Source organism: Tasmannia lanceolata, unplaced genomic scaffold, assembly GCF_043159265.1.
Source record: "Tasmannia lanceolata isolate RefF3 unplaced genomic scaffold, GAP_Taslan_0.1 ptg000006l, whole genome shotgun sequence".
Lineage (NCBI taxonomy): Eukaryota > Viridiplantae > Streptophyta > Magnoliopsida > Canellales > Winteraceae > Tasmannia > Tasmannia lanceolata.
This window is the reverse complement of record NW_027518683.1, coordinates 14882187-14907184: the sequence shown is the minus strand read 5'-3', so window position 1 is coordinate 14907184 and position 24998 is coordinate 14882187. Positions and strand designations below refer to the sequence as shown.

The 24998-nt window shown below is 38.8% G+C and overlaps 1 protein-coding gene and 1 long non-coding RNA gene across 4 annotated transcripts in view; one reads left to right on the top strand and one right to left on the bottom strand.

Annotated features, from left to right (window-relative positions):
- LOC143879849 (uncharacterized) overlaps nt 1-7164 on the top strand; it is a 121568-nt gene extending 114404 nt beyond the window's left edge. For both annotated transcript variants that reach the window (XR_013251411.1, XR_013251412.1), the window contains one exon: nt 6739-7164. This is a non-coding gene — a long non-coding RNA (uncharacterized LOC143879849). The remainder of the gene's footprint in view (nt 1-6738) is intronic.
- An 11104-nt stretch (nt 7165-18268) lies between these two features.
- LOC143878417 (Ras guanine nucleotide exchange factor K) lies at nt 18269-22212 on the bottom strand. Of its 2 annotated transcripts, none has more exons than XM_077380713.1 (4): nt 21127-22212; nt 20097-20568; nt 18719-19001; nt 18269-18509 (listed from the first exon to the last, which is right to left on the bottom strand). In XM_077380713.1, the coding sequence occupies exons 1-4, from the start codon at nt 21558-21560 to the stop codon at nt 18373-18375; spliced, it is 1326 nt and encodes a 441-aa protein (XP_077236828.1). In that variant the 5' UTR covers nt 21561-22212; the 3' UTR covers nt 18269-18372. The 2 variants fall into 2 exon arrangements, with proteins under 2 accessions (XP_077236828.1, XP_077236827.1); XM_077380712.1 differs by having other exon boundaries at nt 21112-21681.
- Nucleotides 22213-24998: the final 2786 nt, after the last annotated feature.

The window sequence follows — 24998 nt, the reverse complement described above, 5'->3', positions numbered from 1 at the left end:
CAGAGTGGATGGATCCTAAAGCATGAAATCAATTTAGAAACCTTTACAATAGAGAATGATCATCATATGTTATTCAAATCCATAGCCTTTCATCCGGATTCCGACATTGTTTTTCTTAAAAGATCGGGTAAGATCCTTTCCTATGATCTCAATACCACCAGAGTCGAGGAGATTTATACTTGTAATCCTGAAATGACTCCTCCTTGCCGGACATCTTTTAATTTTTACCCTTTTTTCCCTTGCTTATATGATGCCTTGCCTAGTTGCCTTCATCCTGTAGCTGGATTCAACCACATGTTAAAGGCGGCCCGTGCACGAGGCTCCCGCCATTGCGGGGTGGGGAGGGCTCGATGTACGTAGCCTTATCCCTGCTTTGCAGAGAGTCTGTTTCCGTGACTCGAACCCGCGACCACTAGGTCACAATGGACCCACATGTCACAATGGACTCAACCACATGTCAGGTCAGAAAATGAATAACCCGAATGTTCGTCTAGCCCCAAGCACAATGTAAATTTTGAGTTCAGTTTGTATTTAGAGATTGCGGCGGCTCTAAAGGGTTGAAAGCTTTTGAACCTATTGGTATTTCCTATTCCAACACTGCTGAAGTCAAGGCCTTGCTGACGGGACTGGGGATTTATTGGAGATGGGTTTGAAGGCCTTCTTGTGGAGTCTTTGATGTGTTATGCCTAAATTTATTGTAGGAATCTCATATGACTGTCAACATCTTGAGCAACCATATGTTATGTCATTGATTTTATCTTCTGCTTGAGAGCATCAAAGCTAATTCTGGTTTTTGCAAGTGGCTATGTCTTGAATCTTATAAAGCAAAGGTATAATATGGTTTGTCATTGATTTTATCTTCTCAAGGCATAAAAAACTTTTCTAGTTTGCATTTACACTTTTTCTTAGTCCCAAATACTATTGTTAGTAGCAATTTTCACAGATTAATTTCTATTGTTTATTGGTGTGGCATCTTAACAATGTAAGCCATTTTCATGTATTGATGAGTTTTTGTTAAAAAGGAAAAGTATTCACTTTTGACCATCACAATGCTTGTTTTCATATTTTGTTTATTAGCTTTTTCTAAATAGGGAGCAATATGTGTCACATGCTCTAAGGAAATGGGTGGTCGTTTTATTTTCATAAACCTGTACTGCTTGCTTGTTTGGATGGTGTAAGTTATATCACAATTTCATTATTGTAAGCATTGTGTTACCGGCTGAATAATATGTAGAGGGCCATGGCTTTATATGATAGATGCTTGTTCATGTTATTTGCAAGGATTTGAAACTTCTTCATTGGGCCTGTGCTCATTGTCTAGGGCGGGAAGAGAGAAGGGGAAATCGTGAGAGGAGAGGAAAGTTTTTCCTCTCTCCTTAGTGAATCTATGTATATGTATATTTATTTTTACCAATATATTGATTTAACCAAAATACCCCTACACAATATATTGTATTCTAACACTCCCCCACAAGCTAAACACTGTATATCATATAATCCCATCTTGGAACCAATGAAATCAATGTCTGATTCAACGATTTGGTAAACAAGTCAGCTAGCTATTCTTTAGATTTTATAAAAGGTGTAGATGCATCTCCACTTAGAACCTTCTTATAGAGAAAGTAACAGTTGACTTCAATATCATTGGTACGTTCTTGGAATTCCAGATTAGAAAGCAATGTGCACTGCAACCTAATTATCACATAATAACTTCATTGGAAACCTCACTGAAAATGCCACTCCTGTAATAAATGCTTCAACCAAGCCAACTCACATATAGTAACCATTGCTCGATACTCAGCCTCAACACTAGAACGAGGAACACCACTGTTTTCCCAATTTTCTTAGGTCACCAAGTTATCGCCTAGAAATGGTCAATAACATATGGTGGGCCTTTGATCAGAAGGAGATCCAGCCCCATTAGCATCATTAAACACGGTAACCTGTAAGTTTCCAATAGAGTTATAAAGAAGACCACGTCCAGGAGCTCTCTTAAGTTACCACAAAATGCAAAACACAACCTCCTAGTGAGGAACTCTAGGAGACTATATACTGACTGACAATTCTGAAGATGAATGAAATGTCTAGCTAGGTAATCATCAAATAATTCAATTTACCTACTAGATGAAAATATCGCTTCATATCCTGATCAATTGACAACGTAGTATTTCAATCCATTGGAGTGATAGGGGGTACTGACCCCAATAGTTATGTCTCCAGCAAATCTCTGTCATATTTCCTCCGAGACAATCTAATCCCATAGTTGAAATTGGAAAACTCAATCTCAAGAAAATAACACAGCTTTCTCAAATCTTTGGTGTGGAATCTTCAATGCCTTAGCATCACTACCTGTGAAGACAATATCATCCACATACAATACTAGAATAATTCTCCCCATCTTTAAGTCATGGCAGAACAGATAATGATCAGACTGACACCTTTTCATTACAAACTCTAATACCGCGTCAATTTGCCAAACCAAACATGTGGAGACTGCTTGAGACCATAAATCACCTTCTTTTAACATGCACATACTCCCAGACTCACACTGAGCAACATACCCCAAAATTCTCTCCATATAGTCCTCTTCTTGCAAATTACTAGGTAAGAATGCATCTTTAACATCTAGTTGATACAAGGGCTAGTGAAGATTAACAACAGTAGACAGAACTCCATCCACAGATGCTATATTAGCCATGGGAGAAAGGTTCCAACATATTCTATACTCCAAAAGGCCATGCCGCTCGCCTGTTATTCCGGTTATTGCTGTCCATTTTATCTGTTTTACCCCTTTTCTCCTTGCTTATATGATGCCTTTCCTTCATCCTCTAGCTGGACTCAACCAGATGTTGGATCAGAAAATGAGTAGCCCGAATCTGCGTCTAGACCTAATTACAATGTAAATGTTGGGTTCAATTAGTATTTAGAGATGGCAGAGGTTCTAAAGGGTAGAAAGCTTTTGAACCTACAGGTATTTCCTATTCCAACACTGCTGAAGTCAAGGCCTTGCTGACGGGACTGAGGATTTATTGGAGATGGGTTTGAAGGCTTACTTGTGGTGTTGTCATTGGTGTGTTATGCTTGAATTTCTTGTAGGAATCTCAGATGACTGTCCGGATCTTGATGTTTTTTTTTTCGAATGGTAAAGCACCCATATGTTATGACTTATGCCATTGATTTTATCTTCTGTTTGTTAGCATCAAAGCTACTTCTGGTTTTTGCATGTTGCTACGTCTTGAATCTTATAGAGCAAAGGTATAACATAGTTTGTCATTGATTTTATCTTCTCAAAGCATATTGAACTGAAAAACTTTTTCTTAGTCCCAAATACTATTATCTGTAGCAATTCTCACAGATTAATCTCCATTGTTTATTGGTGCAGCATCTTGACAATGTAAGCCATTTTCATGTCTTGATGAATTTTTGTTATAAATGAAAATTAGTAACTTTTGACTGTCACAGTGCTTGTTTTCATATTTTGTTTTTACACGTTTGAAGTTAATCCAACAAGTGTAGTAGTTTTCCTAAATAGGGAGCAATGTGTCACATGCTCTATGGAAAAGGGTGGTCATTTTATTTTCATAAACCTGGACTGCTTGCTTGTTTGGACGACATTAGTTATATCACAATTTCATTATTGTAAACATTGTGTTAACCGGGGGATAATATGTAGAAGGGCCATGGCTTTATATGACAGATACATGTTCATGTTATTTGCATGGATTTGAAAGTTCTTCAATCGGTTTGTGCTCGTTGTCTAGGGCAGGAAGAGCGAAGGGGAAATCGTGAGAGGAGAAGAAAGTTTTCTCTCTCTCCCAAGTGAATCTATGTACATGTATATTTCTGTATACATATTTTTACAAGACATAATGATTTTACTAAAGTACGCCTACACAACATATTATATTCTAACACTCTCACCCTCAAACTAGGCACCTTATATCATATAATCCCAGCTTGGAAACAATGAAATCAATGTCTCTGATTCAGCGATTTGGTAAACAGGTCAGCTAGCTGTTCTTCAGATTTTATAAAAGGTGTAGATGCATCTCCATTTAGAACCTTCTCACGCATGAAGTAACGGTTGACTTAAATATCGTTGGTAAGTTCTTGGAATGCCAAGTTAGAAGCAATGTGCCCTGCAACCTAATTATCACATAATAACTTCATTGGAAACCTCACTGAAAATGCCACTCCTGTAATAGATGCTTCAACCAAGCCAACTCACATATAGTATGCGCCATTGCTCAATACTCAGCCTCAACACTATGACAAGCAATAAAGCTTTCTTTCCAATTTTCCTAGGTCACCGAGTTATCGCCTAGAAGTGTACAATAACCTATGGTGGACCTTCGATCAGAAGGTGATCCAACCCAATTAGCATCAGTAAACACGATAACCTGTAAGTTTCCAATAGAGTTATAGATGATCGTATGAGATCGCTCAAATACGCATTGTCGTGAGGAGCGAATAGGAGTGTTAATTTTATTTTTTTTATTTTTTTTGAATAGATTTAAGCGGAGAGTGAGCCTTCGCGCAACGGTAAGGTTGCTCCATTGTGACCTGGTGGTCACGGGTTTGAGTCACGGAAACAACCTCTCTGCAAAGCAGCGTAAGGCTGCATACATCTAGCCCTTCCCAGACCCTGCAATGGCGGGAGCCTCGTGCACTGGGCCACCCTTTGAATAGATTTAGGCGGTAGATTGCGATCTGTGTTGTTCTTGTTTGGAGAGTATGATCAATCGGTGATCAGACGAGTTTGTTCATGTAGGCATCGTCACGAGGACTGATTTGAAGTGCTAAATTATTACTCAATCAGATCTGGACCGTTACCTGAGAGCGCAAACTACAACCTCTTAGTGAGGAACTGTAAGTGACTCCATAAACTGACAATGCTGAAGATGAATGAATTGTCTAGCCAAGTAATCATCAAATAATTCAATTTACCTACTTGATGACAATATCACTTCGGATCATCAAATCATCTCATGATCAATTGACAGCTTAGTATTTTAATCCATTGGAGTGTGAGCAGGTCGTGACCCCAATAGATATGTCTCCTCCAGCAAATATAGGACATATTTCCTCTTAGACAATCTATTCCCATAGTTAAAATTGGAAAACTCAATCTCAAGAAAATAACACAGCTTTCTCAAATCTTTGGTATTGAATCTTCAATGCCTTTAGCATCAGTACTTGTAATGACAATATTATCCACATATAGTACTAGAATAATTCTCCCCTTCTCTAAGTCATGACAACACATAATGATCAGACTGGCACCTTTTCATTCCAAACTCTAATACCTCACCACTGAATTTGCCAAACCAAAAACGTGGAGACTGCTTTAGACCATAAATTACCTTCTCTTTAACATGCACATACTCCCAAACTCCTACCGAGCAAAAAACCCTGGAGGTTGCTCAATAGAGACCTCTTCAAATCACCACGTAAGAATGCATTTTTAACATCTAGTTGATTGTATAAAGGCTAATGAAGATAAACAACAATAGACAGAACTACATACACTGATGCTATCTTAGCCGCGGGAGAAAAGATTTCATCATAATCCATATTATATGTCAGTGTATATCCCTTTCCAACCATGTGTGCCGTCAACTTCTCAATCAAAATAGTGGGGTAATATTTGATTGTGTATACCATCTGACAACTAACAAACGACTTCTTGGGAGGAAGATAAACGTGTTCCCAAGTTCCATTACGGTGAAAGGCAGCCCTCTTCCATTTTTGTTTGCTACCCAAAATTAGACAAAACCTCCTGCACCGACTCAAGAACAACCAAAGAAGAGAGGAAAGTAGTAAAACAGCAAAAAGAGGAAGATAAAGAGGCATATGATGCAGATTTTCTAATGGGATGCACAATGGAGCAATGAGTCAAAAGAGTACACGAAAGTTTAGCCTTTCGTTTATTAATAGGAAAATCAAGGTCGTTGAGAGTAGGCACTGAAATATGAGATGCATATGGTGAAGAACTTACTTAACTGGAGAGATCTCGAGTACAACGTGAGTACATCTGCACAATTGGAGGCTTAAAGGCATAGGGAACCAAGGTCTCGATAACTAAAAGGGAGGGAGGAAATAGGAGACAAATCCTCATCGACAAGCTGTCTCTCATTAGAAAAGAAAGGAACTGATTCAAAAAGGTCGCATCATCATAAACAAAATAATGATGCAACATAGGATTGAAACATTTGTTCCCTTTTAAGATTAGTGCACACTGAATTCTGCTCATGGGGTATATTGAAAATTCCTAGTTCTGAGGACTGTCAAAATCACTTGAAGTGTAATAAACTGCAACTTGAGGTGGAATTAGTGCAGAAATTTCTGCACTAGTGCACAGATTTCACTTATTTCAGCCTACACAAGCTATCTCTCTTTGTCTGGGAGCGCCGCCTCCACAATTCCTCACCATCCTCCTGCCATCAGTGGAGAGGAATGGATCCCTATAGTCAGAAATTTCGGGCTTCATAGAAGACCTTTTAATTGGGCAGCCATAGATACATAGGATCTTATATTGTTTGTATCAAGTAGGACAGTAGAGCACCACCTTCTAAGGAATCAGAGATGTGACTTTGATGTGCCATTATGTTCTTTCTGTGCTCTTGAGATTCATGATTTTTATTTTGTGATGGTATTTGCCCTGAAAAGAGATTCAATGGAGATGGAATGGGTACTTCAAAATTGAAAGGACCACCAAAATTTCTTTGCATTCTACAGGTACCAAAGGAGCACTACTGCCAAGGTGATAGTTGATCATGCAAACAAGGAGTTGCTAACGTTTTCAAGCAATAGTGCTGCTAGAAAAATCTTATCGGGGTCCAAAGTTGATGACTTTATCTGAGGGACCCACTTTATCTAACTATTTGTGCTGTGAGCCCAAACCACAAATTTTGTTTTCCTTAAAACCCTTCTTTGGATTTCGTTCATTTTCATATTTATTTGATCATTCTTTTCTATTTCTCGAGATTTTTACCCTCGATTCGAATTTAGAACCAACATTGTACAAAAACAGTCAAAATGAGCTCATGAGCTCCATATTAATTCTAATAATTTTATTTTTTATTTATTACATGGATATTTGAGGCAATTCACTCATCAGTTGGCCCTTGAAGGGTTGGTAATAAAATCCTTCATTTTCTAGAATGTCTTTTTTAAATGCATTAATGTTCGTTGGAATTTCCACCTAATTTTATTAATTGATAAAATTTAAGAAATTTAACGTTAAAAATCAAAATCAGCGTTTTTGAAATCCAGGATTGCATCCAATCAACATAATAGTGAATCCCTGAAAATCACTGGATGTAACCCGAACAGTATATTTTAAAATCCAGGATTTTCAAATTCGACTTTCTTCGATCCAGGTTGTAACGACCCGATTTCCGACGAGTCGCTACAAGCAAAAGAATACCATAACTGTAACTATTTTTTTGTTTTTTTTTTTTTTTATACAAGCATCAACCACGATAGAATCTTATTACAACTGAAAGATGTCTTATCATAACAAAGTATTGATAGACATGGTAAATGACGCAAGGCGTCAAAATGTAAAAACTCAGGAACAAACTCTCTGATCACACAGTCCCTTATCCCATGGTTCCTTCATTTGCAAATGCTCCGCCATCTAATGCCTCAACCCCTGTGGTGGAGGAATCAACGTCAAGCAGAGTGATAGTAACCTAGCAGGTATGATAGTTCAATCTAAACAGCAGATCAAGATCCATATTTATTCAAATAACATTCAAATACTTTTCCAACATAATAATTCATAGAGATTTTCTAAACCAGAATTCAATTCAAATAAACTGAACAAATACTTTTCCAATATGATAGAAGGTCCAGCCCTGATACCATGATGTGAAATCCCGATCCTACCCATGTAGATATTGTCTGCTATTATCCGGTTCTGGGTCATGCCCTTTTGGGTCACTGCCCTTTTGGGTCCACGCCCTCCCCAGTTTTAAAACACGTCTACATAGTGAGGAGAAATTTTCCATATACAGCCCAGCAACCTTTCCTACCTTTCCTCGAGATTTTCAGAATCATTTCAAATAAATACAATTTAAACTGAATCCATTTCAACATATAATATAGAATAACTTAGAAACAATGTAAATCAAATACTTCACCATTCTTGTTGGATACATTGAAAGTCGTACGAGCAAAGTTAGGTATCACCTGCCTTAATCTTATAGTCGCAGTAGGACGAGATGGCTCCTGTAGGCAAATAAGTGAAATAGGTCAACTTATTTTAGTCTAGGTCCTTTTAATATCACACAGGCAGCACTTGTCCTTTCTGTGTCCATTTATGTCCTAAAATAAGGTTCCCTGTATTCACTATTCATGTGGGCCCCGCATGTCACTATTCATGTGGGCCCCGTCATGTCACTATTTATATGGGCCCCGCATGTCACTATTCATGTGGGCCCCATCATGTCACTATTTATGTGGGCCCTGCATGTCACTATTTATGTGGGCCCCATCATGTCACTATTTATGTGGGCCCCGCATGTCACTATTTATGTGGGCCCCATCATGTCACTATTTATGTGGGCCCCGTATGTCACTATTCATTTCACCATAAGTTGATAAAGTTTACTTTACGGTTACTATGCTAGTATTTCACCGTTAAGTATATAGGTGGTAGAACCAACCATTACTTTATCCATATAGGTGGTAAAACCAACCATTACTTCAAATAAAATATAGGTAGGTGGTAGAACCAACCATGAAAGAGATCATTAAATAATTTAGGTGGTAGAACCAACCATTGAAAGAGATCATTGCTTTCAAATAATTTTAGGTGGTAGAACCAACCATTGAAAGAGAGACTATTATAAAAGACTTACTTGGTAGTGGATTTCCCTTTTCCTTCTTTTCTCTCTCTCTTCCCTCTCTTTCTCTTCCTCTCTCTCTCTCTCTCTTTTCCTCTTCCTCTCTCTCTCTCTCTCTCTCTCTCTTTCCTTTTCTTCTTATTTTCTTCTTCTTCTTCTTCTCTTCCTCTATTTATAAACATTTTTTTGCATAGTACTTTTGCATAGTACTTTTGCATAGTAAAGACTATTTATTATTTTAATATTATTTCTGTCGGTCAATAGTATTTTTGCATAGTACTTTTGCATAGTAAAGACTATTTACTATTTTAAATTATTATTTTCGTCGGTTAACAGTACTTGCATAGTAAATAATATATTTTTTTATTATTAATTTCGTCGGTCAATAGTATTTTTGCTACTATTTACGATTTGTTTATTATTATTTTCGTCGGTGCGATGATATTTCCGTTTTCCACTAGATGTGGGACCCGTTGATGTGGGACCCGTTGATGTGGGACCCGCTTGTGTGAGGCCCGCTGATGTGGGACCCGCTGGCGTTGGATCCGCTGATGTGGGACCCGCTTGTGTGGGACCCGCTGTATGGGGCCCGCTGATGTGGGTCCCACTTGTAAATAGTACTCGGTGGGTCCTACTGTGAATAGTAGTTTTGAATAGTATTTTAAATAGTAATTCTGCATAGTAATCTTGCATAGTGACTATTTTTAATATATATTTTTAATATATATTTTTACCGGTTATTACATTCTACCCCCCTTAATGAAAATTTCGTCCTCGAAATTGGACATACCTTATATATATATATATATATATATATATATATATATATATATATATATATATATATATATATATATATATATATTTTACCGGTTATTACACAGGTTTTTGAAGAAATCGAGATTTTATAATCCAGGATTGAAGGATTATATGAGCTCACAATTCATTTGTTGGGTACCAATATAAATTGGCCTTTTCCCCAAAAATCTGATCCTAACAGGTTGATAGCAATGTTTAAAATTTCGGCTGAAATCCAAAATTTCGGATGTCGGTCAGGACTGAAACCGAAACGTTCTGAAACCGATATTTCGGAAATTTCGGTGAAATTTTGGATAAAATATTAATTATTTAATTCTTTACAGAATTTCAGCTGGTAATTTCGGCCAAAATTTTGGCCCAAAAAATTGACATTTCGCGCCCACGTTTGCATGTGATAAAAGCTCCACATGTTGTTGGCAGATTTTGTCTTACTCATTTAATTCATCTGACATGGCTCTCATCACATGCAAAAGCCGAGCGTGAAATGACGTTCTGAGAAAGTGGCTAGCAAATCCCTATATGTTTTTTTAGGGAAAAATACAGCTGCACCCTTCAATTTTTTGACACATTCAACGATAACCATGCAGTTTCAAACTCATCAACTACACACATTGACTTTTCAATGTGTATAAGGTAGACCCCCTCTGTTGAAACACTATCAATGCTAATTAAGATCCGTCTCTAGCCGTTCGACTAGAGAACCGTCTTTAGTCCGCGGACTAAAAACACGGTGAGCCCATATTGTTTGGATGATCCAAAGCATTCATATATAAGGTGGGAAAAAGAAGGGAGTGTATTTCCAAGAATGAAAACACTTTGAAAACGGGATTCCGTTTGGAAAATAAAAACTGGAGTGAAATGAGCGTTGATTTGATCCTTTTAAATGTGAATTTAGTGCTTTTATGGGGATCTGAGCTCCTTCATTTGTCTTTTAGTCGACGTGGTTCAACTTGTTGATGCCCGTTTTTTCCTTTTTTTTCCTACCAGTGCTCTTCTGAGAACAAGTAGAGGCCTCAGGCCTTGTTCAAAGATGTTAGCCACAACCAAAGGGTTCGTGTAGAGACAGAGGCGAAGTAACGGAACGGGAGAGCTGTTTTTCTTCTCGACTAAGGCATCTGCTAAGCTATATAATCCTTATCACTGACTTCACGGTATTCACTTTTTTATTAGGGTTTAATCTCTCTACTTTGGTAATCCTTCTTCACTCTATTTCCTTCTCTTTTTCAGCTTTCAGATATTAAAATCTCTCCTCTTCTACTAATAATCTCTGTACAAGTTTAAGAATTAGAAACATGAGTAGTTATTTGGGTGATGATTTGGTAATGGCCATCCTTTCCGGATTGCCTGGGAAGGATTTGGTGAGATGCAAGTGTCTCTCCAAATCATTCCACACCTTGATTTCAAATTTCATCTCTCAAAATCCAACCCTTCCCATCTCAATTCTCCTCTATGAATTCTATGAAGATACCTGTGGCGTGCCTAAATCTGGCTTGGGATATGCTCGTCCTAGACAAGAAGAAGATGAAAACCAAGAACATGTTATTAGTAATATTAATAATGTCAATGAGCATATCAGTCTATATAATTTGAAAGATTGCCAAAATGGGTTGCTTCTTTTAGTCCAAATGATTACAAACACCCATTGTGTTTGGAACCCTTTTACCAAAAATGGTTTGCTTGTCCTCCTTCACCACCCATCAAACTAGGGTTTAAGTCTTTCTCCATCTTAGCGTTCGATCCTCGCATCTCCCCTCACTTCAAAGTAATTCGCTTTTCGGAATCACCGTGGGATCGTACATTAAGCCCTGAACAGCAAATTAGGGTTGATATTTTCTCTTCGGAAACTGGCAAGTGGGTCGGGTCTGAGCATGTCCAACCATTTCATTTTTTGTACTCAACAGGAGTCTTTCTGAATGGAGTTGTTCATTTGATTGCTTATCCGAATTGCATTGTTGGTTTCGATGTGAAGGAAGAGAACTTTCAGGCAATATCGCTGCCCGAATCTGGTTTTTTCATTGAAGAATGTCTAGGTGTGTCTGAAGGGTATCTCCATTATGCCAATAATTACAATGACCCATTGAAAATCTGGATGCTCAAGGACTGCCAGAGTGGATGGATCCTAAAGCATGAAATCAATTTAGAAACCCTTACAATAGAGAATGATCATCATATGTTATTCAAATCCATAGCCTTTCATCCGGATTCCGACATTGTTTTTCTTAAAAGATCGGGTAAGATCCTTTCCTATGATCTTAATACCACCAGAGTCGAGGAGATTTATACTTGTAATCCTGAAATGACTCCTCCTTGCCGGACATCTTTTAATTTTTACCCTTTTTTCCCTTGCTTATATGATGCCTTGCCTAGTTGCCTTCATCCTGTAGCTGGCTTCAACCACATGTTAAAGGCGGCCAGTGCACGAGGCTCCAGCCATTGCGGGGTGGGGAGGGCTCGATGTACGTAGCCTTATCCCTGCTTTGCAGAGAGTCTGTTTCCGTGACTCGAACCCGTGACCACTAGGTCACAATGGACCCACATGTCACAATGGACTCAACCACATGTCAGGTCAGAAAATGAATAACCCGAATGTTCGTCTAGCCCCAAGCACAATGTAAATTTTGAGTTCAGTTTGTATTTAGAGATTGCGGCGGCTCTAAAGGGTTGAAAGCTTTTGAACCTATTGGTATTTCCTATTCCAACACTGCTGAAGTCAAGGCCTTGCTGACGGGACTGGGGATTTATTGGAGATGGGTTTGAAGGCCTTCTTGTGGAGTCTTTGATGTGTTATGCCTAAATTTATTGTAGGAATCTCAGATGACTGTCCACATCTAGAGCAACCATATGTTATGTCATTGATTTTATCTTCTGTTTGAGAGCATCAAAGCTAATTCTGGTTTTTGCAAGTGGCTATGTCTTGAATCTTATAAAGCAAAGGTATAATATGGTTTGTCATTGATTTTATCTTCTCAAGGCATAAAAAACTTTTCTAGTTTGCATTTACACTTTTTCTTAGTCCCAAATACTATTGTTAGTAGCAATTTTCACAGATTAATTTCTATTGTTTATTGGTGTGGCATCTTAACAATGTAAGCCATTTTCATGTATTGATGAGTTTTTGTTAAAAAGGAAAAGTATTAACTTTTAACCATCACAATGTTTGTTTTCATATTTTGTTTATTAGCTTTTTCTAAATAGGGAGCAATATGTGTCACATGCTCTAAGGAAATGGGTGGTCGTTTTATTTTCATAAACCTGTACTGCTTGCTTGTTTGGATGGCATAAGTTATATCACAATTTCATTATTGTAAGCATTGTGTTAACGGCTGAATAATATGTAGAGGGCCATGGCTTTATATGACAGATGCTTGTTCATGTTATTTGCAAGGATTTGAAACTTCTTCATTGGGTCTGTGCTCATTGTCTAGGGCGGGAAGAGAGAAGGGGAAATCGTGTGAGGAGAGGAAAGTTTTTCCTCTCTCCTTAGTGAATCTATGTATATGTATATTTATTTTTACCAATATATTGATTTAACCAAAATACCCCTACACAATATATTGTATTCTAACACTCCCCCACAAGCTAAACACTGTATATCATATAATCCCATCTTGGAACCAATGAAATCAATGTCTGATTCAACGATTTGGTAAACAAGTCAGCTAGCTATTCTTTAGATTTTATAAAAGGTGTAGATGCATCTCCACTTAGAACCTTCTTACAGAGAAAGTAACAGTTGACTTCAATATCATTGGTACGTTCTTGGAATTCCAGATTAGAAAGCAATGTGCACTGCAACCTAATTATCACATAATAACTTCATTGGAAACCTCACTGAAAATGCCACTCCTGTAATAAATGCTTCAACCAAGCCAACTCACATATAGTAACCATTGCTCGATACTCGGCCTCAACACTAGAACGAGGAACACCACTGTTTTCCCAATTTTCTTAGGTCACCAAGTTATCGCCTAGAAATGTTCAATAACATATGGTGGGCCTTTGATCAGAAGGAGATCCAGCCCCATTAGCATCATTAAACACGGTAACCTGTAAGTTTCCAATAGAGTTATAAAGAAGACCACGTCCAGGAGCTCTCTTAAGTTACCACAAAATGCAAAACACAACCTCCTAGTGAGGAACTCTAGGAGACTATATACTGACTGACAATTCTGAAGATGAATGAAATGTCATCAAATAATTCAATTTACCTACTAGATGAAAATATCGCTTCATATCCTGATCAATTGACAACTTAGTATTTCAATCCATTGGAGTGATAGGTGGTACTGACCCCAATAGTTATGTCTCCAGCAAATCTCTGTCATATTTCCTCCGAGACAATCTAATCCCATAGTTGAAATTGGAAAACTCAATCTCAAGAAAATAACACAGCTTTCTCAAATCTTTGGTGTGGAATCTTCAATGCCTTTAGCATCACTACCTGTGAAGACAATATCATCCACATACAATACTAGAATAATTCTCCCCATCTCTAAGTCATGGCAGAACAGATAATGATCAGACTGACACCTTTTCATTACAAACTCTAATACTGCGTCAATTTGCCAAACCAAACACGTGGAGACTGCTTGAGACCATAAATCACCTTCTTTTAACATGCACATTCTCCCAGACTCACACTGAGCAACATACCCCAAAATTCTCTCCATATAGTCCTCTTCTGGCAAATTACTAGGTAAGAATGCATCTTTAACATCTAGTTGATACAAGGGCTAGTGAAGATTAACAACAGTAGACAGAACTCCATCCACAGATGCTATCTTAGCCATGGGAGAAAGGTTCCAACATATTCTATTCTCCAAAAGGCCATGCCGCTCGCCGATCTCTGAATTGAAGGAACGGCTAGCAGCAATATCATGTCATTTATGGACGGACATTCCGGATACAATCAGTACATTGCTGAGGAGGATGTGCCAAAGACGACATTCCAATATCCGCACCCCTAAGAAAATCCTTCCTTGTTTGTGGTGCCCCCTCTATCTGAGGGGGAATGACTAGTGGATTAAAGCATTGAAAGAGGTGGAGCAGGGGATTGAAAATCACTACCAGGTTCATAAGACAATGAAATCTGGTGCTGATGCTGATCCGGCATATTCATTCTTATCTAGAAGAATTTTATTGGCTTGCGTCCGATTAGCTAGTTGGTGAGGTTGGCTCCTTTTCTCCCCTCGCAGCTCGCAGGGCTTACATTTGCTGTTGTCTGTGTATATCCCTTTCTAACCAAGCGTGCCTTTAACTTCTCAACAAAAACATTGGGGTAATATTTGATTGTGTATAGTCTCTGACAATTGACAAACGATTTCTTAGGAGGAAGATAAACCTGTTCTCAAGTTCCATTATGGTGAAGCGTAGCCCTCTTCCATTTCTGTTTGATACCCAAATTTTGACAGAGCCTCCTGCACTGACTTAAGAGCAGCCCAAGAAGAGAGGGAAGCAGTAAAACAACGAAAATAGGAAGAGGGCTACCTTTCCTCTTCTATTTGCTACCCAAAGGTAACAAAATACTTAAATCCCAAGTAAGGGGCGACATACATCTGAATGAACCAACTGAAAAGGGCTATGGACTTTATAAGAAAAAGACACACCAGGCTTACAAGCTTCACACTCCAAAGGAGATAACTGACTCAAAGCTAGAGTATTGACTTCTAACTAAGTAAAGATGGGTGGCCGAGAAGAGAGTGACACTGAAGCAAAGAAAGAGAAGATTGTAATGTCATGGGCTCGCAACCTCCATTAGACTTTGACTTGTGTTTTGTAAGATATTTCACTTTATATCTGGTCATAAGGAAAAACATCAGCAGATTTGGCCCATTGAACGCAGTTACAACCATTATGTTTAATGGAAGTAACTTGAACATTGAGATAATTAGGAGAAATTAACATTTCAGACTTTGTCTCTATTATGGCTCCTCAAAGAACATCCAACCACTCACTCAGTGAAGGGGACAAGATGTCCCACTTACAGAACCATTACAGAATGCCATAGCCAGAGATATACACCCGTAAGAAAAGAGCCAAAATTACAACACAATCCCCTCAAAATGAGATACTGCGATCCTTGGCTCAGCTAAGAAAACCCCGGCTTTAGCCAAAGCGTCTGCATTTGAGTTCGCCGATCTGCGCTTATGGGATAGCTGGGGTTTTAGGAGCCAAACTAAGTCCCTGATCTCTTCGATAATCCGATAGATACGCCACGGTCCACCACTTCTCCCAAGTGCCCATTCGATAACATTTGAGGAATCCCCTCAATCATTAGCGTTCCTAAATTATTCGATGCAAACCATTTTAGTCCAAAGAGCAGGCCCTTCGCTTCTGCCTCATTTGCATCACAGACTCCCGCAGAAGTCGAATACGTCATAATGGTATTGCCATCCGAATCTCGAACTATCCCTCCATACCCCGCCGGTCCCGGATTGCCTAAAGAGCTTCCTTCAAAATTGAGTTTTAGCCATCCGAGAGGGGGAGGGGACCACTTGGGCATAATACATGAGCTCCCTTTTATTTCCGTCATCACCTGGTACCAATTCCTGAGGATAGTACTGATAGGATACGGTAATCCGCGCTTTGCCTTAATCCATGCTGTTAGGGATAGTTTAATCTCAAGAGCAACATGATGGAGTCCCCTCTTCTTGTTCAGGAATATTCGGTTATTCCTCTCCCGCCATAAATGCCACACCACCGCCATGGGAATTGCCTTCCAAAAAGGTTCACCCAGGCTCCCATTAAGGCTTCCGTACCAGTTCAACATGAGATCGTATATCTTTCCTTGGAACACCCCACAGCAACAAAAAGCTCTCATGATTGCCATCCATAAACCGTATGCCTAGGGGCACTCGATGCACTACTCCGCCATTTTGCATAAGACGCACCTGCTCGCCAACTGAAGACCCCTTCTTTTCAATCTATTGAAGGTTTTAATGCCGCCAGATACCAATGTCCTTGCAAAGGTTGCGATTCTAGGGGGTACCATCGATAACCATACACATGCCTTCTTAGACTGACGTTCACCACCTTCAATCATCTTTTTGAAAAAAAGACCGAACAGAGAATACGCCATCTGCATTAGGACACCATATCCACTCGTCTTCTTTGAAGGGGGGTAAATAGCATTTTGATAAAGTACTCAATAGGCTTCCAAGACGGGCGCTCTCTTCGTCCTTCAAGTCTCGAAGCATTCTGATGTCCCAGAACACATCAGAGGGGCAGTTTCCGCTCACCACATAATCAGCAATAGAAACAACCCCGTTAGACTTTGATTATTGACTCTAGAAGAAAAAGACACAACGGGCTTACAAGCTTCGCACTCTAAAGAAGACAACTAACTCAAAGACAGGACTAATGACTTCAGACTAAGTAAATATGTGTGGCCGAGAAGAGTGTCACTGAAGCAAAGAAAGAGAAGATTGTAATGTCATGGCCTCACAACCCGTTAAACTTTGGCTTGTCTACTATAAGATATTTCACTTTATCTTTGGCCATAAGGAAAAAATCAACAGATTTGAGGCCCATTGAACGTAGTTACAAACATTATGTTTAATGGAAGTAACTTGAACATTGAGATAATTAGGAGAAGTTAACATTCCAGACTTTGTCTCTATTGCAACCCGAGTCGGCTGGAGTAAGTGGTCTTCTTTCAGACAATGCTGGTGCAACGACATAGGCTTTATGAATAAAAAAAACGATATGGGCTTTCTCAGACTTCATTTGGATTACAGACTCCAATGAGGCGGATATTAGAGCGGCTCATCAAGAAATTAGGATCTTCGAGGATAACTCCCTTAATGTTATTAGATGGTTGAAGGGAAGTTTCTCTCATCCGTGGAGGTTTGCAAATTAGATGGATGAGATCTTTGGATAGAGTAGCAGGATCCTCCATTTCTTTTCATTATGTAAGAAGATCGATGAATAGTGGGGCTGATAGACCAGCAAGGGAGGCGAGCCTCTAGGGCAACCTTGGAAATCTTTGATTCCCTACCCCCTTGGCAGGTCTATGTCTTGTGAATGTTTTCTTTTCCCTTTGTTCTCTTGTTTTGATCTTCTCGATCGTCGGGGGCATCCAGGGTACTCCCCTGTTCCTTTTTCCTATCAATTTAACTCTTTTCCATTAAAAAAGAGGTGAAATTCTTGGGGTGTTGGAAAGGATAATGTGACTTCATGTGGTGAAAGTATGCAAGGACAATCAAGGTTTTTTGGCTTAAAAATTGTGTCCTTTTAGGCTATCTTCCACATAGAGCTGTGATCATCTTAACCTAATCATGGCATGAGAGTGCAGGTCTTACACCCTTATGTAACTAGACACAAACTGAAAACTTTTTTTGTGTGCTTACTTGCATTTTGGTCCCTCTGGGAATTCTTCTTGGACTCTTTTCCATCCTTGTGCATGGATGGAAAGGAGTCCATCCATGCACAAGGGTCCACATTCAATGGTTAATTATCCTCTAATCCAACAATTAGAATCACCCAATTAGTGTGATTTTGGGTTTTTGGCCCATCAAAACTGGGGCTCACCAGATGAATGATCCTCACCTACACGTGTCCACATTACAAGTTACTAACAATCTAACATAGATGTGATAGGTAAAATTCTCTGCCTTTGACAATAGATTGTGGAAATTCCATTACAAATTCCTTACTATTTTTTTTTTTTGTTTGTAAAAAAGGTCTAAAATAAATAAATAAATCATGAGAGAACTATAACCTTGCTCAGTATCCACAAAACTAGAGAAAACTCAAACGCAAAGAGCGAGTGAAGCAATCCACGGTCGAGCGCGAATCCAAACAACGTGATCCCACCATTGTTGTGTTGCAAATACATCACTGTGTAGCGCAAAAATAATAACACTATAAATAAATATATAATCTTTGTTTTTTTTTTTTCATTAACCTGAACACAAATTGTGTTAAATAGAAGGATCATTTTTTGTATGAAAGTGAATAGACAAAGAATTAGGCAAAAAAATGATGACTTTGATGTTGATTGAATGGCATTTTCATGAACATAAGTCGGGAAAAATGTGCACACTTACCTAAAGCTTGCCTGGTCTCAAAATTGGACAAATCTCGCTTAGGAAAGACGATAATAGCATCAGATGACTGGGAATCAGTTGCACGATTTGGTGTGGACGACCCATTTGCTACAGGTGGTGTTGGGTTTTTGGGAGAGAGAGTGTTGGATTGGGCACTGGAAGAGGATGTGATGAGCATGTGCCATTTAGTAGCAATGGCTACCACCCCCTGAGCTCTGTGTGTTATTCTTGCAGCCCCCATCAAACACATGGAGAAACCGCTCAACTGAACAGCCGAACATACCTGCAAATAAAATGTAATATTATTACATTTCAAATGTAGTATGAGTTTCCAAAGGCTTGGCTAATGTAAGGTGTGTTATTAACTTATATAAACATGGTCATGATGTTATAGTGTTTACATCTAGCACTCCTCAGACCCAGAAATGGCAGGAGCCCCGTGCACTGGGCCACCCTCGTGGTTAAATAAACAAAGGAATTTTGCTATATATCCCTAATCTGTAAAATATTATACCGATTAGTCGTACTAAATTATGATTTTTAAAAAATATTTTCAATAATTCCTTGTATACTACTTCAATATTTTATAATTTCAATGATTAATTGGGAAACATTTTGCAGATTAGGGATTTACAGGCAGAAGTTCCAAGAATGTTGTATGATCCTAACCCTATCAAAACATATCATTAAGCAATAGCATCACATGATCTTTTAAAAGGAAATTTTCATTTTTTTTCACATATAAGGAAATTTTGGTCTTTTGTGAACTACCATGGTTAATCTGGTCACAAATTGGTGGTATGACTGATTTGCAAATTTCTTTCAAACATGATGACTCCATTTGCAAATTGTCAAACTAGGAGACTGTTTTTGCAAATAGAGCAAAGTAGAGGTCTTGTTTTGCAAAGTAGCCAAACTAGGCCAATAGAAAAGTTCATTGTTCCACAGCATTCTATGCCATTAATAAATCAAAGGCATTTCGCAGATGGTCTGTTGCATGTGAGAGCTGCCACACAGGCTCACTTTTTAGCAGATCTTGTCTTCATTCATGACGTGGTTGCTCTCACATGCAACATACAATCCGCGAAATGCCTTCTCGGATTGACGCTAGCAAGTCTCATAATATTATTTTAGTATGAATTCGACTACATGGAAAAGTTAGGATTGAATCCTAATGGTCAACGTTGGATCCCAGGCATGTTTGTAATCAAGACTGTTAATGTGGAGGATGGCAAGGTTTTCTTTTATTAATCAAGGGGTTATACATGGCCCAAGAATGATGGTTGATCTTTAGGAAATGAATACTATCAATGATCGTTTAAAGTGTAATTTTAAAATATGGAAAGAAATTTTCAAAAAATGATGTCTTTTTGCTTACCACTAGATCACCCGAATTGAAGAAATTCGGCTGAGATTTTGAAGCGAAGACCAACAACAAAGCTCCCAATTGAGTCACGGTAATAGTAAGCAAACACCCAATTATAAAAATCCGATACCTATGACTAATAACCCACAACTGCCTCTTTATCCTCAAATGTTCCCGAAAAATGTCCCCTGCATCTGACCCACACCCCTCTAACATCTTCCTAAACCCTTCGATCCTCAAAATCTGAAGCTCACATGTGACCCGAAACAGAACACACACCAACAAAAACATCCCCGTCCGATAAACCCATGACGTCAGCACGGCCATAAACATGACTGAATTCTCCGGTATACGAGTGTTCAGGAATGGCAACGATACGGTCACTGTCGAAAAAAATATTATTTTATGCGCAAGCTCGACACCGAAGGAAGGCAAGAGGATATAGGCGAGGTTTCGGAAGGTGCGGTCGAGCTGGCCCGAGTACCTGTTTGAAGTATAAATGGTTAAAAAACACACAAACTATAATAGATAAAGCTTTTAGAGTAATTGGTTGTTTCACGTGGCATTAGAACAATTGCTTCACAACAGGTCTGGGTTCAAAACCTAGTGAAAATACAAGCATTAGAGATTTTATATGGTGTAAGCTCGTATAGTCCAGTATTTTTCAAAAAAATGTTGTACGACTTACACCATAGGATGACCCAAACCGTCCATTTGATGGGCCATAATGTAAATAGGTTGTGCAAAAAATCATTTCCATAGGATGGTCCTAGCCCTCGATATATAGAGAGATACGGCATATTATGGAAACCTCTGTAGATCTGAAAGCTAGGATCATTCCATGGACATGATTTTATATATGGCAAGACCTATATACGTTGTGGCCCATCAAATGGAAAGTTTGGATCCACCTATGGTGTAAGCCACACAGTACTATTTGAAAAAAAAAAAAACTCGTTAAGTACATTTTAAAAAACACAAACTCTAATAGCTTAAGCTTTTGGAGTAATTGGTTGTTTCACAGTACCCATGTCGTACGTACGGCGTGTCATCATCCAGCCCATCGAGGAATAAGAGGTGACGGAGGCCGTACTGCCGGAGGAAGGCGGACATGGTCAAGAAGGCGATAGCGGCAAGGGCGGATTCCGGCAATTGGACCAGCTTGTCGAAGGCGACGCCGGAAGAGTGACTGTGTGGGATGTGGACGACGACGACATTGACTATAGGGACGGCGACGGCGAGGATTGCAAATATGAGGTACGAGAAGATCTTGCATGTGCAATTTAAGTGGTCGAGAGCGCACCATTGGAGGCCTATTTGGAAGTTTTGGAGGTTGTTAAAGAGGGAGGATTTTGATGGTGGTTGGGTTGGGTTGAGTAAGGGGACTGTGGTGGGCCCGGGTTCGTCGGGCTGGTCGGAAAATTCCACGTTGATTTGGGTTTGGCCGGAGGTGGAAGTGTAATTATTGGGATGCATGTTGGTGTGAGGATTGAGAGGGATGTTGGGTTTTTGTTGTTTTGAGATTTTATATATTGTAGAAAATTAAAAGGATCGGTCAATGGATCTCTTTAGTTTTTATGGTTTCTGAAGGAATCAAGAGATTAGGAAAAGATATATATGTAGTGGCTTTATACGTAATAACCGAAAGAGAGAAAAGGAATTAACATATATGAGGAATGATAAACTTAAAGGCGCCCTTGTTGATATAATGAGAAAAGTGTTTATGTGCGAGTGCGCACAATTGGCTTAAAAAGACACCGATTGGTCGCTTTTTGTAGACCCCGCAGAGGTGGCCCGCCATATGAACCAATCGGTTGGCTTTTTAAGCCACTTGAGCACAGGGAGCTCCCTCCGCACGTGCACAGAAACACTTTTCTCTAATATAATTTCCCATAATGATACTAATATGATTTCTAAGACGAATGCTAGAGTGAAGTGCACCCTTGCAAAATTAAGATGAAAGGGCACCCCCCAATGGTTGCTATCACGAGAGTGCATTTATATAACAGTACCAAAAAATATAAAATTCAAACAACAATAAATGCATATGGGTGATATCAAGTTTAGCAACCAATGAGGGTGCGCCCTTTCATCTTAATTTTGCAAGGGTGCCCTTGAGTATAGCATTCCTCAAATTCTAAATAGCCGAAAGTTCAATTAAAAAAAATAAAGAGAAAAAGAAAAAGAAAAAGAAAAAGCAAAAGAAAAGCTTTTCTACAAATGATCCGTGAATGTGATCACTACACCCTCCCAAATGTCTCAAAGAAGAGAAGAATAAAGGGTGTCTAAAAGCTTTTTATCATGGCTTTCTTTCTTCCACGTCTACACCGACTTTCCTTCATTCGGCCGGAAAGAATAATCGGCTACCGGAATAAGTTGCCGGGATTTAATTCCGGCCACCTGTCACTGTATGGTGGTTAGCCTTCACAAGACTCACAACTCTACTCACATGCTATAGTTGAAACAAGAAAGCAACAAAATATTATAATTTTCAAACAAAAGGAAGAGAAAAAGAGACCTTTTATTAGACTTTGAAAAGGATCCGGAGATGATTCGGTGCGGCTCACGTGCACCATAATATAGTGAAAATGAGGTGCATTGGACACGTGTATGGTCCCAACACGTTCAAAGATCTAAACCATTCAGTTGGTAGGCCCCAACATAAATACTTCGTACCACCAAAATCATCTCCATAGAATAATCTTAATACTTCGATCTATAAAGATATTCTATATGGTATAGTTTATCAATAGATAAGTAGATTCAATGGTTAGGATCATCCCATAAAGCTGATTTTTGAGGCACAGTCTAGTAACGTTAACAACTGAATGGTTTGGATCTTCTAACAAGGATTGTATTTTTCGAAATATATGGTCACCTACGAACAAATGCAATATACACTGGGCCCGTCTCACCTACGTACATACAAAATATAACCCGTATTTAAAAAAAATAAAAAAATAAAAAAATCATTGGCCACTTTGTTCGAAGATCCAAACCATTCATTTGTTGAGTTTCAACGTAAAAAGTCTGTGCCCCAAAAATCATCTCGATGATCCTAACCCTCCAATCTAATAGGGCTACACCATATATGAATCTCCACGGATCAAAGTGTTAGGATCATCCTAGGGAGATGCATTTTAGGGCAAGGCCTATTTATGCTCGGTCGCAACAAATGAATAGTTTGGATCTTCGAACAAAGTGAGCCCAAGTGATTTTAAAAAAAAAATAAAAAAAATACATGTTTATGATGTTACACCTTGGTCAAAGATCTAAACCATGGTGCCCCATTAAGAGTTCTGTGCTTAAAGACAGGAGAGAGAGTACTGGTTATGAGAATAGAGTTTTTATATGGTGTAAGCCTGTACAGGAAAGTATTTTCCAAAATTTAATGTACGGCCCACACTGTATGATATGATCCAAGTAAATAGGTTGTGTCCCAAAAATCTTTTCCATAGGCTCATCCCAACCCTCCGATCTATAGAGGTTTCCACAATGTGCAGTTTCTCTATAGATCGGAGGGCTAGGATCATCCTATGGAAATGATTTTTTTACGGCGCAACCAATTTACGTCGTGGCCCATCAAATGTACAACTTGGATTATCCTACTGTCCATTTTTAACTCCATTAAATTTTTCTTTTTTAAAAGTGCATTTTAATACTCCGTTTAAAGCGCATTTTACAATGAAAAAAAAAACTCTATTTTTTACACAAACGTTTTAAACATATTTTTTTTCTGCCAACTATCCAATTTTACCTCTACCCAAAATTTTTAGGCAGATGGTATTTTCACTCCCCTACATTACGCTTGCACTCCTCTTATAACGTGACTTGACGTGAAAAGTAGGGGTGTCAACGGATCCACCTTTGTCACAGTCACGATCCGTTCAAATTCCTTATTGGTCGGGTCGGAGTTAGATTGTTCTTCAGATCCTACTTTCCACGTCATGATCACGATCCATTTTAATTTGGACCGTCCATCGGAGTGTCCTATTATGTCCCACTAAGCTAAGTAAACAATTAATTTTTTTAAAAAGGAAATAGAATGGCAGTCCACTATTAGTTCGTCTCTGTACATTTTCTTCAACTAAATTAAAAATTTGTCTATGTTTAATCTATGTGTAAAATAATGCTCGTAAACAATAAAACTAATTAAAATTACATACACAAATATAATGTATAACTATTATCAAAGAATATGATGCATAAAGAAGAAAACCCCTCTCCCTTTTCCTTCGTGAAAGTATGAAATGAAACGACTGAAATGAGTGAAATCGCATTCCCATCCGATTCATTAAGTGATAAGAGAGGTTTTGACCAAAATACCCTTCATAGGACAGTTAGTATAAACAAAATTTGGAAGGTATTTTTGTAAACTATTTCGGATCGTGACTATCAAATGGGCATCTGTGGCGTGCCCATACACAATCCAAAATTTTTTAGATCCCAGATTTGATGATCCGAAATATGCCCATGGATCCTATTCATATGTTCAGATCCCGTTCATTAACGTTCGGATTCGGACTATCCATCCGACCGTCTGAATCCATTGACACCCCTAGTGAAAAGTGGGCAACTTTGACGCTTTTTGACGTCAAATCACGTTATCAGTAGGGCGCATGTGTACTGCAAGGGGTGAAAATATCATCGCTCAATTTTTACCTCAGTTTCTTCTACTTCTGTTTGTTTACTACGTTTTTATTTTTATTTTTTTAACCAATACAAATTTTTGTCGTCCCGCTTTTTTTTGGCCGAATCATGTTTTGCTAACTATAGCCCAACCCAACCCAACGCGACCTGATAAAATGCCAACCCAAACCCGAGTGAAAATGGGGTTGAACCCGTCGGGTTCGGTATGAGCCTGACCCAAGTTGCACCCGTAACTAGGGGTGTAAACGAGTCGAGCCGAGCCGA